Source organism: Anabrus simplex, chromosome 5, assembly GCF_040414725.1.
Source record: "Anabrus simplex isolate iqAnaSimp1 chromosome 5, ASM4041472v1, whole genome shotgun sequence".
Taxonomy (NCBI): domain Eukaryota; kingdom Metazoa; phylum Arthropoda; class Insecta; order Orthoptera; family Tettigoniidae; genus Anabrus; species Anabrus simplex.
In genome coordinates this window covers 55,241,751-55,261,629 of record NC_090269.1, presented here as the reverse complement: position 1 = coordinate 55,261,629, position 19,879 = coordinate 55,241,751, and the positions used below count along the sequence as shown (strand labels likewise).

At 39.8% G+C, this 19,879-nt stretch overlaps 1 protein-coding gene across 4 annotated transcripts in view; it reads right to left on the bottom strand.

The window, feature by feature from the left end:
• Positions 1-19,879, bottom strand: part of LOC136873738 (cytosolic carboxypeptidase 1) — a 762,457-nt gene that overhangs the window by 376,611 nt on the left and 365,967 nt on the right. For all 4 annotated transcript variants that reach the window (XM_067146906.2, XM_067146907.2, XM_067146905.2 and 1 more), the window contains one exon: positions 18,396-18,605. In XM_067146906.2, coding sequence (XP_067003007.2) covers positions 18,396-18,605 — 210 coding nt within the window. The remainder of the gene's footprint in view (positions 1-18,395; positions 18,606-19,879) is intronic.

Sequence of the window (19,879 nt, the reverse complement as noted above, 5' to 3'; positions counted from 1 at the left end):
TGTACTTAATCAGCTACATGGACATTTAATATCAACAATTACTACATTTTTGAATTCAACTGCAATATTTGGTGGACTTAGAAAATTTTTCTTCACTTTCAAGTATTAAAAGTTTTTCCTTCTGAATTCAACTTCTACAAGCATAAAGACATTCCTTCAAAAGTTACTACAAAGAATTTTGAAACTGGATCCAATCATTTTAAGAAAACTTGTTTGTAAATCCTTCTGCAATTAATTTCTATTTCAACAGCATAACTTGGACCTTCTTTTTTAAAACAAAATTTTGTTTTCTTCTGTGTCACCCCATGGAAGGACTTTTGGGGGGGGAGGTCTGTACCGGGCGGTACACCTCCACGACGCAAATTCAAATATTGCGCCAGTCGAAACTCCTCTACAGGAGAACACCTGAACTTTAACAAACTATATTAATTCAATGGTTTCTCGAAAGATGTCACCACAGTAAATTTGGTAATTTTGAAGTGTCTGAACGGTGTCTATTTCGACTTGTGTTTGTTTCCTCTGGATCAAGAAGTTTGCACGTTCCCTAACATATCTCTACAAAAACTTTGATAAAGCACTCTGGTGTAAAGGAATGAACTGACCTGAAGAAATTTAACATTCATAAGTTTTGTTTTACTAAATTTTGTTCTGTGGTTTGAGAGTTGGCAATGCTAATCCTTTCTTTCCGCCAGTTTTGAAATTAGCCAATCCCGAATTTCTTAATTAATTTTCGGCCAATTGGGGCTTTCTTCCCCAACCTGCTCTGTAACTGTGTTCTGTAACCAATAAACTGCTGTGGGTGTGTCTTATCATTCATGAAAGGTCTCGAATGTTCCACGAGGGTATATAAACTGCTGATTTTCTTGTCTCGGTGCCACTTCAGTAACATCTATCATTGTGTAAATTATGTAGCAGGGGGTGGGAAGCGCCTCTTTCATCGGGCAGCAGTTCTTCAATAAGGTAATGGCCTTTTAATAACTTCTTTTCTTGCTAGCTCAGCAGTTTAACTCTCGGGGCAGGTTCGATACCTTGTACCATGTAACTTTCCTCTAAAATGTAAAAGACACTTGGTATAGATTCTATCTCTTTAAACTACCTTTTGGGATAGAGAGTGCTTAACCCTCTCGATCTCCCACTTATTTTCACAACCGTTTCTTCCCTTCCTAATGTAATATAAATTATTTTCTTATATAAGTCACCTCTTTAGTATGGGATTAGCCCTTGCATAAGCGGCCTAGTGCCAAATAGGTTTTTAAAGAAATGTATTAGGAGTGCTGTTTCGCCTCCTCTCAAGTTGGTATTTTGGAGGCCATGTAATTGACCTGTTTCTTTACTTAATAGGCCTCAGTAGGTTGGGTACTTTTACCCCTGTTTTCATGTGCTTGGAGGACAGCTTGAAGGTCGAGTTTGGTGTGGCCTTTGATAGGCTGGAACTTTGAGAGCGGGTCGCTCTTCCAAAAAAATTGTTTCTGTGTGCCTCGAGGAGGCTTTACTGTGTAATTGGGAGCAGGAACTCCTGGACATGATTGGGATCTTCTGCCCCTTTGTTGAATCTTGTATATGGGTAAAGTTGGGCTTATAGCTCAAGAATTGTGTGTCTGGCTCTCGGAGCCCAAATCCTGTAACCTCTGTAATTGTACATTCTCGATTTGTTGCTAGGCTACTAAGTCCCTGTTATATTTGTTATTTCTTGATCTTGAAAAGAAAATATAACCTTGTTAAATTTTAAATTAACTTTAATTTCGTAGATTAAGACCTATTCATCCCAGCACCTTCTTTTACCTCTGCTGATCCACCAAACCACAGTAACACTTATAATAAAAACAATAATCTTAACGACGTCATTGACAACAAAAATCCGTTATATGAGGCAACTCCAAGGTTAATCCAGGCTGTGAATCAGAATAAAGTACCCAGTATATTTCAGTCACAACACGCATGCGCTCCAATTGCCACGCCTAATGCTGGGCCCGCCCAATCCAATTTGAGTAACGCCTCTCGGGCAATAACACAGGTGCACAAGTTAAAACTCACTCCCCTTTCCCCTCTACGCTCCACCCCTCCGTTACCGCATCAATCCTTCACTAGAAGCAACAATATTAGTCGTTCAGACACAACCGGAACAAGTGGATCCAGCTAACATGTCACTGGACAAGCAAGTTCGAACTCTTTTATGGGGTATAAAACTTTCATCTTTACAATTATTATATAGGCCCTACATTCATCATTCTAAATTCCTTTTTTTCTCATATTCAGTTTCAGACAATACTCATACATCCTCCCAAAGGTTGAACTATACACCAATGGAACAGTAATCCGACAAGAATGGCACAAAATACCAAGAAACATTTCATCAGATGAGCACCTGACTAATAAATGATATTAACAATATGTTCCAACATACAGGGTTTAACCTATAACATATTAACATCCAACCATGCTTCTTTCTAAAGGAATATTCAAACCCAACAAGTTCGGCATTATACCACGGTTCCGGTTTTGTAACAGTATACTTACGACATAGGTGACCATAACCACTTTTGAACGAACACAACTATATAAACCTTCAACCCATTGTTTTAACCATACAGTTGGAGAAGTTTCAGACTACACTGTGGTCAATTTCTAGTCAATGTGAACACATTTCCATAAACTTTCAGCCATACAGTAGGAGAGGATCCAGTTTATGCTTTGGACAATTTCTAGTCATTGTAAGATAATTTAAACCTAAGAATTTCATTTTTGTCCGTATTGAACTGAGAATGGATGATAGGAAAACTTAAAACGGTCCATCTTTTCAATACTGTATTGAAAAGGTGGACCGTTTTAAGTTTTCCTATCATCCATTGTAAGATAATTTCAACTGCTTCCTTGCACACAATATAAACTATGTAAATATCACCTAAAGCCAGTGGCGGCTCGTTTGGGAGGCGCTAAGGCGCACGCCCCCCACGGGGTTCCATTAAATTCGGGAGTTTTAATCTTAAATGTTAACAAGGGAAATATTTTACTATAAGATTATTATCAAGGGCGCGAGTTGTACTGTGCTGCGGCGCGATGCTCTGCTGGCCCTACGCAGGAGGGCGCTCTCTCACAGCGGACCAAATACTCCCGAGTCTCGCTTGACTGGCCTTGAGGGAGCCAATCAGAGGCGCAGTAGAGATGTGCTGTTCTACGGAGATTCCGGCGCGTTTCTGCCGCGGCCCATCGTTGCAGCCAACCTACCCGAAACATTGGTGATATGATTTCTATTTAACAGGGGTCAGTTTATGCCATTTCTCTCCTAAAACTAGGAACTATTTTACTGAGGCACTTACCTGAGTTAAATGTGCCGGTATACATTTAAAATAGTCTTGTAATTTTTAGGATTATTATCTAACGAAACGAGTAACGACTGTAACTACTGGCTCCTCGCACTTGACTCATGTTGGCCATACTCACTGGAGAGCGCGATGTTTAACTTTGTGTTGATGAATGACCGTGATGTGACTGTGACAAGGTGAAATTAAGAGAAAGGTTGTGATTTATATCTAGCCGTAGTGTTATATATGCACTTCGTACAGTATGATTACCGTCGAACATATTAAAGAACTAACGTTTTCTTCTCTTTCTACCGAGAAGAAAGTCGAACTGAAGGAGTGTTTTAGGCTGACACCAGACTTCTTGTTGAAAAAACCGGGGACAAAGAAAAATGAAAATAGGGCTTTCCAAAGACAAATTAGTTCTCCTGACGTATATAACAAGAACTCGCAGATATGTGGAAGTGATATCCCAGAAACCTTTTACTGCTTTCCTTGCCCGCTATTCTCCCGTTCTGGGAAAGGAGATAAATGGATCACCACAGGGTGATAGTACCATGGACTTTGAAATGCTTGGTGAAGTCAATGTCGTGTCTTGTGTAAGTGATCACTACAATGAAACTATTCATAAACATAACTCGATGGTGGACAAGAATAGGCAATTATTATTATTATTATTATTATTATTATTATTATTATTATTATTATTATTATTATTATTATTATTATTATTATTATTGAATAATAATTACTGAATAATAATAATAATAAATCTGTATGTATGTTCAGTCTTCAGCCGTAAGGCTGGTTGGATCCTCAACAGCTCTGCCATCAGCTGTCATAGATGGCCTAGGCATCACTGAAGAGGCATACTAGGGAAATGAGTGAGGTAGTTTCCCGTTGCTTTCCTCACTGAGCCAGAAGTTGCTGTTACATATCAGTCTGCGAAGCCCACTGAAATGCACGCACCAACCGACCCTATGAGCAACATTTTCACACCATTCATAGCAGGGACTGGCTGCAGAAGGAATGGAATTACTAGCATCGCTCATACCTCAGTCACTTTCATATTGTCAAAGCCAAGGATAAGACAGAGACAGATCAATGAAAGTAACAAAATTGCTCTAGCCCATACCAGAAGACATAGTGCACTGTAAACACTAGGTCCTGCCAGTAAAGGCATTTAATAATAATAATAATAATAATAATAATAATAATAATAATAATAATAATAATAATAATCATCATCATCATCATCAAAACAATTGCGTATGCATTGCACCATATAGTGTTCGAATTGTGTATCTTGATAACATGTTTTGAAGAACTTGAGATATTTGTGGAATTATGAAACTAAGGTGCGCCCCCCACTGCTGATATCCACGAGCCGCCACTGCCTAAAGCCCAACTTTTTGTAAATATTTTTTAGCATAAGACCATTGTATTTAGTTTTAAGTTCTAATATTTAATAGGTTTAAAGACTCAACCTTAAGATTATTATTAGGCTGAAGATGCCCAAAACTAGGGCGAAACATGTCCCTAATTAGTGTTTGTAATTAATGTAGGATTGAAACACTACATAATATAATTGTATTGAATAAGTGGACACAGTCAATTTCATTCTTGAAAGAATTTTACTTAAGAATTCAATTCTCTCTTAAAAGCTGGCTCCGAAAGTATCCTCAATTACTCCCTAAGTGACAACACCTGGTAAAGGCTTCACTTCCCACTGCTTCTGGTGGGCTCAGCATTTGTTGGGCTGTGAATTTGGCAATTTCATTATTTTTGGTGTCTTTCCATGGTTCTCTTCTTCTTGTCCAGGCTCTCCTTCTGCCTGGTGGATGTCTGGACTCTGATGCTGCCATACAAGGAAGCACATTTCAGTGTTCAAGCTTAGTCACTGTAGTTCCCCCTGATATTGGCAAAAGAAGAATCCAGGCTGTTTGGGATCCTTCTATTATCAGTCATCGCCAATCACTACTGCAGCAGTCAACTAGCACTCTTCCAGACAAAGTCTGGCTCCTCACTGCTTACTCTTCTTCTTCTTCTTCTTCTTCTTATTATTATTATTAATAATAATAATAATAATAATAATAATAATAATAATAATAATAATAATAATAATTGTACCGGGCGGTACACCTCCACACCGTTTATTTAAAAGTTGCGCCAGTTGAAACTCCTCTTCTGGAGGAAGTCTGAACTTTATCTACGGTCTTAATTTCCAAATTTCTCAGAAGATGTCACTACCTGGAAAATTTTGAGTTTGTGAACTGTGTCATTTTCGACGTACTTTTGTCTTGCTTGTATTAAGAAGTGTGAACTTTCTCTTCTAGAGGACACTACTGAAGATCAACAATAGTGCACCCTAGTGCGGAGTCAAAGAACTATTTTGTTGGAGAAAATTTAATTTCAGGAGTTTGTTCTTTGTTAAATTTCTTTCTGTCATTGTTTAAGTTGGCAATATTAACCCCTTTCTTCCCCTTGTTTTGAATGTATCCAATCACGAATTTTTTCAATTAATTTCTGACCAATCTGGTGTATCTTTCCCCAACTTGAATCTGTTGCGGGGTCCTACCCAATAAAATCTTTGTGGGAGGGTGTTTTCTTTCCCCTAACGCCTAGAACTTTCTGCGAGAGTATTTAAACTGCTGATTTTAGGGTCTCCGAGCCACTTCTGTTCCATCTTTCAGTGTATTAAGTACATAGCAGGAGGCGGGAAGCGCCTCTTTCCTCGGCAGCGGTCAACAATAAGGTAATGGCCGATTAATAAATTTTTTTTCTTTGCCAGCTCAGCCGTTTAACTTTCGGGGCAGGTTCTAAGCGTTCCCCTATGTAACCTTTTCCTAAAATGTAACTTCTCTTTTCTTCTATTCTCTTGTAAAGCGACATACTGGGATAGAGTGTGTTAACCCTCTCGAGCTCCCACTCACATTGTTTGAGGTGAACTTATTTTTCGCAACCTATTCTTCAGTAATGTAAGTTAGTAGTTTCTTAAGTCACCTCTGTAGTATGGGATTAGCCCTTGCATCAGTGGCCTTAGAGCCAAAATAGGTCTTAAAGACAAGGTGTATTAGGAGTGCAAGTTCGCCTCCTCTCAAATTGTGATTTTAGAGGTCATATATTAACTTTCTTGTCATTTAACAGACCTCAGTAGATTGGGTATTTTGCTCCTGTGTATATGTCCTTTGAGGACGGCTTAAAGGTGGAGTTCGGAGTGGCCTATGATAGGCTTGTATTTTAAGGGGAAGTTGCCCTTTTGAAAATTGTGTTTCTGCCTCAAGGAGGCTTTTGGATGTAATTGGAAGCCGGTGTTTCTGGCATGTTTGGGGGTTTTCGGCCCCTTTGTTGTATGGTGTTCATTGTAAGGTTGGGCTCATGGCTCAAGAATTATGTTTCTGACCTTTTGAAGCCCCAAATGGGGTACCTATGTAAATGTAATTGTCAATCGTGTTTCGGCTACTAAGTACCTGTTCTATTTGTTGTTACCTAATTTTGAAAAGAAAATATAACCTTGCTAAATTTTAAAATTAATTTCACTTTAGTAGCTTGAGACCCCTTCACCACCCAGCACCTTCTTTCATGCATAACTACCACCAAAACACGGTAACAAGTGGTAGCAGAGCGTGGTTGAATGGGTCTCAATTAGCCCCTTTTGACGGCTAAGCTCTGTTTTGATCCGAACTCTAACCATTTTCTCAGTTGCTGGAAATTTTTTATTGAGGTTTTTCAAAATTTTTCTGTTATCATGCCGGGCCCTCGCGATGTTCTCCTCCTTAACTACTTGCGCAAAGAGGAGTTGATCTACGAATTAACTATTAGAAACGTGCAATCTGGAGGCACGGTTGCTATCGACACTAACAAGCTTAGAGACTCCCTTGATTTGCCCATTTCCATCCCCAATTTGGGAGAGAAAGAAATTGATGACTCTCTTTCCACGATCGTCGAGAACATTACTGGGCTAGCATCGGTCGTTAGTTTTTTTGATGAAAATGATCCGTCTCCTAATCAAATTAAGCGTGTGCAAGGCAGGCTATATCATTTTTCAAATAGAGTTAATGATCTGTTGTCTCTAAAGGTGAATGACGTTCAGAGGAAGGAAGCTAATACGCTCCTTGAAACTATTTCTGAATTGTCTAGTAAAGTCACTCAATTGTTAACTGGGGAAATTCCTCCCAAATCTGATCAACCCACCATAGTGAATGTAGGTAGCGAGGAAGAGTCTCCTAAGGGAGAAGTAAATAGGAAAACCCCCACTGCTCAAACTATCTCTGCCCCATTGGACAACGAGTCTGAACGCCGTGCATCGTTGAGTAACATCCGTTCTGAATTAACTTCTTTGCCCCTGAAACCTTTACCTACTATGTCACCCGGGTTTAGTAGCTTGCCTCATCCATTGGCAATGTTGCTCAGAGGTATATCTAAGTTTTCCGTTAATACCACCAGTGATGTAATTTCATTTTTAAGATTTCTAGTGGAATTCCAGGATCATGCCCTTGTGTTTTCTCTTTCCCCTTGTCAAATTTTACAAATAATCTATCCTTATGCTATTGGTGTTCTCTCAGATAAAATAGTAAGAGCTATTGCTGAACAGTCATCTATTGAAGATTTTCACGCACACTTGCTTGCAAATTTCATTCCTGCCCGCGCGAGGTCATCTCTGATTCAGAAATACTATTATCGGGAACAGCGCTTGGATGAAAACTTGGCTGATTTCATACAGGACATTAAGTTTTATACTAGGGTGTTTGCCCTTCATTTTCCTGAAGATCAGATTGTGCAGGCTATTGTAGAGGGAATTTCACCTCCCTATAGGTCATATTTGTGTTTCGCGGCGTGCCCGCAAACCTTCTCGGAACTTGAAGCATTGGCCGTCTCGGCGGAAGGAGTTAGATACGCCGATTCTTTGCGTGTCGCGAAAGAACCCCCGCCTTCCTTTAGCAACACTCGGCCTCCACCTCGCCGACCAGTCAATCCCCGTAAATGTTATGCGTGCGGGGCGCCTGACCACCTGCGCAATAAGTGTCCTCTGATCAAGTCTAGTAGGGCAAATAATGGAGCTGGTTCATCACAAGGCTGTTTTAAATGTGGGGCTTTCTCACATATCGCCAAGAATTGTCCCAATTCGAATAGCACCCCCTCCTGCTCAACTTCTGGGGTAACTTCCAACAACAATCAAAAGTGACTAGTGGCTTCGGCTGAGTCAACTAATTCATCTTCCCGAGGCTCAGCCCCTGGTAAGCAGATCGAAAATCCTGGGAACGTTCAATCTGCTAATCTGTCCTTTGAATGCCCCAAAGAGTGTCTTAAGATTGCGGCGGATACCCCCGCACCTGTTCCTTTCCTTAAGATTGAGGTAAATAACGAACCTATAACAGCTCTATTAGATTCAGGCAGTGTTTGTTCCATTATTTCGGCTGAATGGTACTCGAAATTGAAGTCTGTTTGTAACCTACCTGTCTATGACTCTTCTCCTGTGAAATGTGTTTCTGCTAATACATCTCCATTAGAAATTCTAGGGGCCTTACTGGTCAAAATTCGTATTTTTAAATTTACATGGAAAATTAAATTGTTTGTGGCCAAGCAATTGTCTTGCCCCATTATATTGGGAGCTGACTTTATTTCTCACACTGGTCTTGTGCTCGATCTCCAGTCTAGGTCGTGCACATTCAAATTTGCTTCTAGTTGTAAAATTCCACTATTAAAGTGTAATTCTGTGTCATGTTCTTCTATTTCGCCTACCCGGGATGAGATGTTGTTCGACCTTAGACATCTACCTGAGGAGCAGGCTGATAGTATTCGCAAACTGTGTCAGTCGTTTCCCGAGGTATTCTCTGATACTCTTGGCGTTACTGACCTGATCGAATACAAAATTGAGGTCACGGATTCGATTCCTGTCCGTTTTCCACCGTATAGGCTATCTCCACCTAAAATGAAGGCTCTGAAAGAAATCATCGATCAGATGTTGAAGGATGGTATTATTAGGCCCTCTAAGTCAGCGTATTCTTCGCCTATTTTTCTAGTCCCGAAACCCCAAGGGGGCTTCAGGCCTGTAATTGACTACAGGGCTCTCAATCGGAAGGTGGTGTTACAATCTGTGCCCCTTCCCAACCTTCATTCTTGCTTTTCATGGTTTCATAAGGCCAAGTTCTTTACTATCTTGGACTTGAATCAGGCCTATAATCAAATTCCCCTTGCTGAAGAGTCTAAACACCTTACAGCGTTTGCCACGGACTGGAATTTATACGAATACAACCGCGTACCTTTCGGGCTCCCCACGGGAGCAGCTGTACTCACTAGGCTACTAGATAGGGTCTTCTCCGACATCAAATTTGAGTACTTATATCACTACTTGGATGATGTCGTCGTGTTTTCGGAGACCTTCGAAGAACATCTAGATCATCTGCGAGATGTTCTGAATCGCCTTCGTAAGGCTGGGTTAACTGTCAAGTTGTCCAAGGTCGCTTTTGCTAAGCCCTCTATGTCATTCCTAGGGCATATTGTGTCACCTGATGGTGTAGCAGTCGATCATTCTAGAACACAGGCCATCCGTGATTTTAAACCTCCCAAGGACATTAAAGGTATCGCCAGGTTCATTGGTATGGTGAATTTCTTCAGAAAGTTCATTCCTAACTTTGCTAATAGAGCGGCGCCATTGAACCTTCTTCGTAGGAAAGGCATCAAATTCGAGTGGGGACCTTCTCAACAAGCCGCTTTTGAAGATCTGAAATTAGCTCTCTGTAATGCCCCTGTCCTTGCCATGCCTGATTTCTCAAAGAAATTCATCGTCCAAACGGACGCGTCGTCGTCGGCGGTAGCGGCAGTCCTTCTTCAAGAGACTGAACTAGGGAGGCGACCCATCGCCTATGCATCTAGGACTCTATCGGCTCAAGAAGCCAAGTATTCCATCTATGAGCTCGAAGGGTTGGCAGTCTTATTTGCCTTAGAAAAGTTCCGTCTCTATCTGGAACATGTCAAATTCGACCTGGAGACAGATAATCAAGCATTAAGCTGGGTCTTAGGTAGGCCGCGTCGTACTGGTCGTATAGCCCGTTGGGCCATCCGTATTTCTGCCTTCCAATTCAATGTCAGGCATATCCGAGGTACCGAAAATGTTGTCGCTGATGGACTCAGCCGTATGTTTTCAGACGACGTTGAGAAGCATGAACAGGTCGACAGTCCATCACCTCCCGAGTCCATGCTATCTGAGGTTAATGCCATCCTAACAGATGTTCCCATGCTGTTTAGGGATATCGAGAAATACCAATGTGAAGATCCGACGCTGGCTCCGATAATGGAAACCCTTTCTTCTGGGGAACATGTTGTCCCTTATGTTCTGAGGAATGGAGTTCTATGTTGCCCTTCGAGGCATGATAAGATGATGAAAGTTGTTGTTCCAGCGGTTCTTGTACCTATGATCTTCAAGTATTATCATGAGACCCCATTAGGAGGGCATCTTGGTATCTTTAAAACTCGTGAGAAGATTCGTGAAATGTTCATCTGGAAAGGTATGGACGGTGAAATCCGTGAATTAGTAAAGGCATGTAAATCCTGTTTGATTAGTAAACCGACCATGTCCACTAAGGTAGGTCTTTTGTCTTCTCATCAAGCGTCGCGCCCCATGGAGCGCCTGTATATTGATTATGTGGGACCCTTCCCCCAGTCAAAGGGGAATGCCAACAAGTTCATCTTTGTATGTGTAGATGGTTTTACTAGATTTTCCTGGTTATTTCCGACTAAGCTGGCTACCGCTCAGCCCACCATTTCTTGTCTTAATACTATCTTTGCTTCTTTTGGTCCGTGTCAATATATTGTATCTGATAATGCTAAGGCTTTTACATCTAATTTATTTCGTAAATTCTGTTTTGACTTATCAATCTCTCATGTAACTACTTCTGCTTATTACCCTCAACCATCTCTGGCTGAAAGGGTTAACCGTAATCTCAGGTCAGCACTTATTGCCTATCATCATGAAGATCATTCCAGGTGGGACACGTCCCTGCATTGGATAGCTTTTGCTTTGAATTCGGCGGTTCATGAATCTCACAAGTTTACTCCAGCTTCTTTGATGTTCTAGTTTGTTCCCAACTCGCCGCTCTCTAACCTCTGGTCTCTGAATGACATTCTACCCGAGACAATAGATCCGGATAACATTAAAGATCTTTGGAAGAAGGCTAAAGCCAATCTTAAAGTGTCTCATGAAAAGGTTAGGGAAAGGTATGATCGTGGACGGAGACCCACCCCTTTGAAGGTAGGTGACCAGGTTATGGTCAAAAATTTTGTTCCCGCGGGCAAGCTTGCCCCCAGATTTCATGGGCCATGCATCATTCTCGATTTTCTCACACCGGTTACATTGTTAGTAAGCAATCCAGCCACCGAGAGGATATTTAGGGTTCACCTGTCACAGGTGAAACCGGTGTAAATTTTCTGTCAACTTGCTTCATATAATTGATAGGAATATGATGGTTATATTTTTTTTTTTGAGTTCCACGCTTAAGGCATTCTGCTCCTTCTATAATATTTTGTTTTATATGTAAGAATTTCTTGTAAACCTCCCCCGATCCGTTAAACTGCCATCCTGTTCTTGCCTCGGCCATTACCACGCTCCCGTCTCCTGCTCCACCTTACACTGTGGCTTCATTAGATTAAATGCCACGGATATCTACACGCCGCTGGCCCCTCAACCTCTCCATAATGCCTGTGCCTTCAAAAACACGATGGTCCAACACAATTCTGCCGCCTAGCCTTAATGTTTCAGTGCCCCCGCAGCCGCGCAGCGCCGTGCAGCAACTGGGGAGGGGGATGGGCCCCCTCCTCTCCAGCGAGGACGACATGTGCACGGCGAGCCGGAGCTCTCCTCCCGGCCAAGGCTGATGTGCGGCGCACGACCTGCTTCTGGCCCGTAGCCTGTATATGTTCACCGCGGGCGCGGCGTGTTTCAACACTCTGCTCCCCTCATAGTGCGGGCGAGCGGTATCTCAGGGTACTTAAGGGGTCCGAGCGGCCTCCTTTTGGACGCAAGCTGCAACGGCCGGTCCGGCCATCCAACTTCATCAACATCAACTACATGGACAGTTACTATAAGAGATAACTACATTTGGGAATTCAACAACAATATCTGATGGACATTGCAAATTTTTCCTTCACTTTTAAGTAGTAAAAGCTTATCTTCAGAAATTCAACTTCTATAAACCTAAAGACTTCACTTCACCTCCAACAACAAAATTTTGGAACCGAATTAAGAAATTTCTCAAATACTTCTGGAAGTTATCTTAATATCAACATCAAACTTGGAACTTATTTTCAAATAAAAGTTTATGTTCTTCTGTGTTACTCCGTGGAGGAACTTTTGGGGGGGGAGGTCTGTACCGGGCGGTACACCTCCACACCATTTATTTAAAAGTTGCGCCAGTTGAAACTCCTCTTCTGGAGGAAGTCTGAACTTTATCTACGGTCTTAATTTCCAAATTTCTCAGAAGATGTCACTACCTGGAAAATTTTGAGTTTGTGAACTGTGTCATTTTCGACGTACTTTTGTCTTGCTTGTATTAAGAAGTGTGAACTTTCTCTTCTAGAGGACACTACTGAAGATCAACAATAGTGCACCCTAGTGCGGAGTCAAAGAACTATTTTGTTGGAGAAAATTTAATTTCAGGAGTTTGTTCTTTGTTAAATTTCTTTCTGTCATTGTTTAAGTTGGCAATATTAACCCCTTTCTTCCCCTTGTTTTGAATGTATCCATCACGAATTTTTTCAATTAATTTCTGACCAATCTGGTGTATCTTTCCCCAACTTGAATCTGTTGCGGGGTCCTACCCAATAAAATCTTTGTGGGAGGGTGTTTTCTTTCCCCTAACGCCTAGAACTTTCTGCGAGAGTATTTAAACTGCTGATTTTAGGGTCTCCGAGCCACTTCTGTTCCATCTTTCAGTGTATTAAGTACATAGCAGGAGGCGGGAAGCGCCTCTTTCCTCGGCAGCAGTCAACAATAAGGTAATGGCCGATTAATAAATTTTTTTTCTTTGCCAGCTCAGCCGTTTAACTTTCGGGGCAGGTTCTAAGCGTTCCCCTATGTAACCTTTTCCTAAAATGTAACTTCTCTTTTCTTCTATTCTCTTGTAAAGCGACATACTGGGATAGAGAGTGTTAACCCTCTCGAGCTCCCACTCACATTGTTTGAGGTGAACTTATTTTTCGCAACCTATTCTTCAGTAATGTAAGTTAGTAGTTTCTTAAGTCACCTCTGTAGTATGGGATTAGCCCTTGCATCAGTGGCCTTAGAGCCAAAATAGGTCTTAAAGACAAGGTGTATTAGGAGTGCAAGTTCGCCTCCTCTCAAATTGTGATTTTAGAGGTCATATATTAACTTTCTTGTCATTTAACAGACCTCAGTAGATTGGGTATTTTGCTCCTGTGTATATGTCCTTTGAGGACGGCTTAAAGGTGGAGTTCGGAGTGGCCTATGATAGGCTTGTATTTTAAGGGGAAGTTGCCCTTTTGAAAATTGTGTTTCTGCCTCAAGGAGGCTTTTGGATGTAATTGGAAGCCGGTGTTTCTGGCATGTTTGGGGGTTTTCGGCCCCTTTGTTGTATGGTGTTCATTGTAAGGTTGGGCTCATGGCTCAAGAATTATGTTTCTGACCTTTTGAAGCCCCAAATGGGGTACCTATGTAAATGTAATTGTCAATCGTGTTTCGGCTACTAAGTACCTGTTCTATTTGTTGTTACCTAATTTTGAAAAGAAAATATAACCTTGCTAAATTTTAAAATTAATTTCACTTTAGTAGCTTGAGACCCCTTCACCACCCAGCACCTTCTTTCATGCATAACTACCACCAAAACACGGTAACAATAATAATAATGTTATTTGTTTTACGTCCCACAAACTACTTTTTGAGGTCTTCGGAGACGCCGAGGTGCCGGAATTTAGTCCCGCAGGAGTTCTTTTTAACGTTCCAGTAAATCTACCGACACGGGGCTGTCGTATTTGAGCACCTTCAAATACCACCGGACTGAACCAGGATCGAACCTGCCAAGTTGGGGTTAGAAGGCCAGCGCCTTAACTGTCTGAGCCACTCAGCCCGGCTCTTTAGAATCTAGTGCATGGTTCCAAGCAATACCTTCCCCTTCTAATGGTCTCTATCTTTCGAATGAGTGTTGCTGTGGCTTTACATGTGAGCAGCTGTCTGCGAACCCCACCAATGCATTGTCTGCGGAGCCTATGCTGATCAGTGTAGCCTCCATAGCCATTTCCAGAGAAAGAAGTAAAGGTAGACACATCTGTCACTCCACTGTGAATAATGTTATCTTGTGGGCTCATGCTGAAGCAGAAGTTCCTTTGATATGGTAGCTAATTGGCTGTTGCCATTCAGAAAGTAAGAGGCCAAACAGAATGACACTTGTGCCATGGAAAATGGGTAGATCTCTTCTATGGAATTATACTTGTATCAACACATTTGCCCAGTCCAATCCTCTTCTTTCATCAACAAGTGTTGGAGAAGCTGGGAATGCATAGGGAAGTTATCAAAAGAAGAAAATACAGAGATTTGTTGGAAAAATTCTTCATACCAGTAGCCATTGAATCCAGTGGTACTTCTTGGAATAATTATGAGTAATTATGGTCTCAGTTTTACTGAAGAGGTTAGCCAACAGATTGCTCATGCTGGCAACCAGGAATGAGTTAGCTGGAAAATTTATAATGTCCAATAACGGGCCATTTATACTGATACAAAATCAGTCGAGTTCCTCATTCAGCGCTTCAGTGTTGCTCTACAGCGAGGGAATGTAACATCTGTTCTTGGCACAACTGCCACCTGGGAAAAAACTGGATGATGCCTTCCTTCCTTAATAGTGATTATTTGGAAAGTTCTATCAAATGATTTAAACCTCATCCTTCAGTAATAGGATATTTCTTAATAACATGTGGTAATAATTATTATTTAATAATTTATACATCAAAATGAAAAAAACAACACTTAATTCTGTATCAAGTTTAACGAGTTGTAGTACAACAAATACCACCAACTATTTTTAATTTCAGTGTCTCAGCCTCATCACCATTTAATAATAATTATAATATTTAAATCAGACCACCTTGTTATTAATGTAGGTTCAAAACATCTGTTTCCAAGAAGACTTACTGAAATTCCACCAGTGTAACACATCTGTAATTCTGTACCAACAATGACTGGCTGTTAAGACATTTAATCCGCATAAATTCCAACCAAGTATGATTTAAGCCTTCAATAAAATATTTTTGATAAAACTGTATGAATCAATTCTGTATCAGTGTCTATGTATGCAATATGTAGTAAACAGAAGCAATTTGGACTGAGAAACTAAAGAACAAAAGGCCAAGCCATGTTACAGTCCTTCAGTTTCTTATTTTTCATTTTAAGTTTAATTTCAATTTCAAGATTTTAAGATTTTATACTTTGAATAGCTTATCAGAAACTTAATTTCAATTTTAATTTAAGGATTTTAATTACAATGTACAATGTTTTTATATGTGAATGAACTATGCTAATTTACAAGTTTTAACAAACAAAAAAATTCACAGAAGTTTTCAGATTTTCCAAAGACTTACCAGATTTCAAATCTTGGATATGATGAATATTTTCAATATATTTACATTTAATAAACAAGAATGTTGTCATGAAAGCTAAATATTCAACTAGAATTTGACTAGTGCACACTTCTTCTTCTTCTTCTTCTTCTTCTTCTTCTTCTTCTTCTTCTTCTTCTTCTTCTTCTTCTTCTTCTTCTTCTTCTTCTTCTTCTTCTTCTTCTTCTTCTTCTTCTTCTCCTTCTCTCGGTGCCTATCCGTTTCAGATGTTGGCGATCATGATGCCTATTTTCATCCTGTTTGTGGCAGCACAGAACAGTTCATCTGATGACATATTGCACCAGCCTCTAAGATTGTCAAGCCTAGATATTAGTCTTCTTCCAGGACCTCTTTTGCTGTTGATTTTCCCCTGGAGTATTTTTTGGAGTAGATTGTATCTATCTGTGTTGCGCATTGTATGTCCCAGATACTGCAGCTTTCGGCATTTCACTATCTTGATCAATTGAGGTGTTGTGTTCATCCTTCTCATTACTTCCACGTTTGTCGTTCTCTGGGTCCAAGATATTCTCAGGATCCGCCTATAAAGCCATGTTTCAAAGGCCTCCAGCTTCTTCTCTGTGTTTTTATTTAAGGTCCATGTCTCTACACCATATAAAAGAACAGAAAATACATAACAGTGCAGAAGTCTGATTTTAGTCCCTAAAGTTAGATTGTGGCTTTTAAACACATTACTAATTTTCTGGAACACACTTTTTGCTTTTCCAATGCGTACCTTGACTTCTTGTGAGCAATCCCAGTCTTCATTTATTATGGTTCCAAGGTATGAATATTGTTTTACCCTTTCTATACTCTTTTGATTTATAACCAAGTTTATTCCGGAAATATTGTCCTTATTTATAACCATGAGTTTTGTCTTTGCGGTGTTTATTTCAAGCCCGTATGGGCTGCAGACTCTTACAATTCTATCCATTAGTGATTGTAGCGCTTGGATAGTATCAGCAAATATAACTGTATCATCAGCATACCGGATGTTGTTTAATTTCATTCCATTTATCAAAATTCCTTCTTCTGTATCTTCCAACGCTTCTCTGAATATGTATTCTGAACACAAATTAAATGGTACAGGTGACAAGATACATCACTGCCTCACTCCTCTCAGGATTTTGACTTCTTCGGTGTGTTCTCCTTCAACACACAACACCGCTGTTTGATTCCAATACAGCATCTTGATGATTCGCAGATCTCTTTCCTCCATTCCAATATTTCTCAAAATCTCCATCAATTTTTCATGTTTTACACAGTCAAAGGCTTTCCGATAGTCTATGAAACAAGCAAATACATTTTTATTTACATCTCTACATGTCTGAAAGAGGATCTGCACAATGAACAAAGCTTCTCTCGTACCTACTGCTTTAATAAACCCAAATTGATTAGGGGCTATCTGATCTTCACACAGTCTGTATATTCTTCTGTGTATCACTCTCAAGAACACTTTCAAGAGATGACTCATCAAGCTTATTGTGCGGTAATCTCCACATTGGTTTGTGTTTGGCTTTTTTGGCAAGGTGATGAACTCTGATTTGAGCCATTCTGATGGAATGTTCCTGGATACATAAATTCGGTTGAAAATTTTGGTCAACCATTTTACATGATGTTCATCCATCAGTTTTAAGAACTCTGCTTCTACTTTATCTGGTCCCACTGCCTTTCCGTCCTTCATCTGATTAATGGCTGTTTGAACTTCTTCTTCTAATATATCTGTGCCACTTATTGCATTTGTATTTTGTGTAAAAGCACATCTAGTGTCATGAAATAAATCTTCTATATATTTTTTCCAAATCTTTTTCTTGTCTTCTAAATCCACCATCAAGTTCCCGGTTTCATCTATTAACTTTCCACCAGTGCCATTCCTGTATTTCCCTGTTACTTCTCTTACTTTCGTTTACATTGAAGCTGTCATACCTACTTTGATATAACTCAATCTCCTCACATTGCTCCACTTTTTCTTTTTCTTTTGCCTCCCTAATCTTTCTTCTGATGTCTGCATTTATCTTTCTGTATTCTGCAGGTTTTCCTTTATTGACTCTTCTTTTCTCCATTAGGTTCAGTATTTCATCTGTCATCCATGACTTTCTCTTTTTCTCGTCCGGTTTCATGTACTTCTCTTTTTTATCCGTGGTGCTAAACTGGAACCTCTCTTGTCAGTTTGTTTTGCATTACATAGTTAACCCATGTCAGGCTATGATGTGCTTTATGAAAGTACAGTGGTAGCATATTTGCTCATAATGTACAGTGCTAATATCAGTTAAGAAATGACACATACCACACTCACCAGCCATATGTTCATCCTATTTTGTGTTCCTTTTCTTATTTTTCCTATCTACCCTTACACGACTTGATTGACACCTGTTTGTTCTTTTCCAATACTTATAAAGAATGATTGATATATGAGTACTTTAACTATAAAGAGGATGAAATGACAGATTCACCAAAAGTATTATCATTAAGTTTGTTAAAATTACCATCACATACCTGCACACTCTCCTATCTTTTATGTTAAGTGGTTCTTTAAATCCTGCAGCATCTCCTCCCATCATATCAGGATAAGCTACTTTCACAAAAGGTAGGACACTATTCACTCTTGATGCAATCACTGAGTAAGCATAGTGGAAACCAACATGGGAAGGAATATTGGCTAATGTAGTCAATCCTTTCACAATGCGTTCATTGGCATTAGGTAACCTAGAACACAAAACAAAAAATAAACTCTTCAATGAGACATGAATGGTCTATACATACTTGGCAGATGCATATCTAAACAGAAATACATTAATGAATAACAAGCTTTGGAGAAAATTGATGTCCAAGACTCAATCTCAATATTTCTTACATTATGAGCAAATATGCTACCACTGTACTTTCATAAAGCACATCATAGCCTGACATGGATTAACTATGTAATGCAAAACAAACTGCCAAGAGAGGTTCCAGTTTAGCACCACAGATAAAAAATATTCAGGTCACTGTATTCGGGAAATCCACAGTTGATGAGAAGACTTTTGCCAGACATAGAAAATAAGTCAATTTTCTATGCAGAAGCTATAATTTTAAGTACTGTACAGTACAGTACAGTGTAACACACAATTACTTACCCATATTTTACTGTCTGAAACATTTTCAAAAATAATTAAACCCACCGACCTCAGTCGGGATCAAAACTGCTATTGTGGAAACAAAAGAACAATATCTACACTACTGAGGTTGGCTGGCTACACTCAATTAAGAAGTTAAAAATATGACTGTTGGCAAAACTTGCAAGAAAAGAAGTTGCAGTACATTGTAATTGGCATATAGACTGCTCAAAAGCATACAGAAAAAGAAACAGGTTTTATAAGATTGACAAAATGGAAAAATTTATTTTCTAGACAAGATAATGGGATAAATTCCCCCACCACCAAATACCGTTATTAAAGTATTTTTCTCAGAAACGGTTATAATTGAGAAAAGAGGAATCTAAAATTCACAACAGTATAATAACAAAATCAAAAACTAGGACGTATGGCTGAAACAAGAACGTAATTTGAAATAAATAAATCTAATTATACGTCAACAAAGTGTCAATATCATGCTGTTGCTTCACATCCAAAATGTTAGCCTGAGAAGCAGCTTACATGAACATGTGTAACTACATAAATGAATTAATTCCACTCACATTAATTTCTCTAAAAATTAGAGCAACCATTTGCCTTCAAGGATTGAACCTGTGCTTCAGTTTATAGACATGCAAAGATAAAACTGGGAAAGAAATGTTGGGAGAATACATTGCAGGAGAATACCGAAACAAACCCTACAACATGTGCTCACTGGGAGAAGATCTACTGGATGTCTGATGAAATGATGGTCCGAGACCATAATGGACGAGGTGGTCTGATACTTGGCTGGATGATGATGAATTCAAACCTACAGGAACAACTCTTTTTACTCTCAGCAGCCATCATTTTGTTTTTACTCTCCCA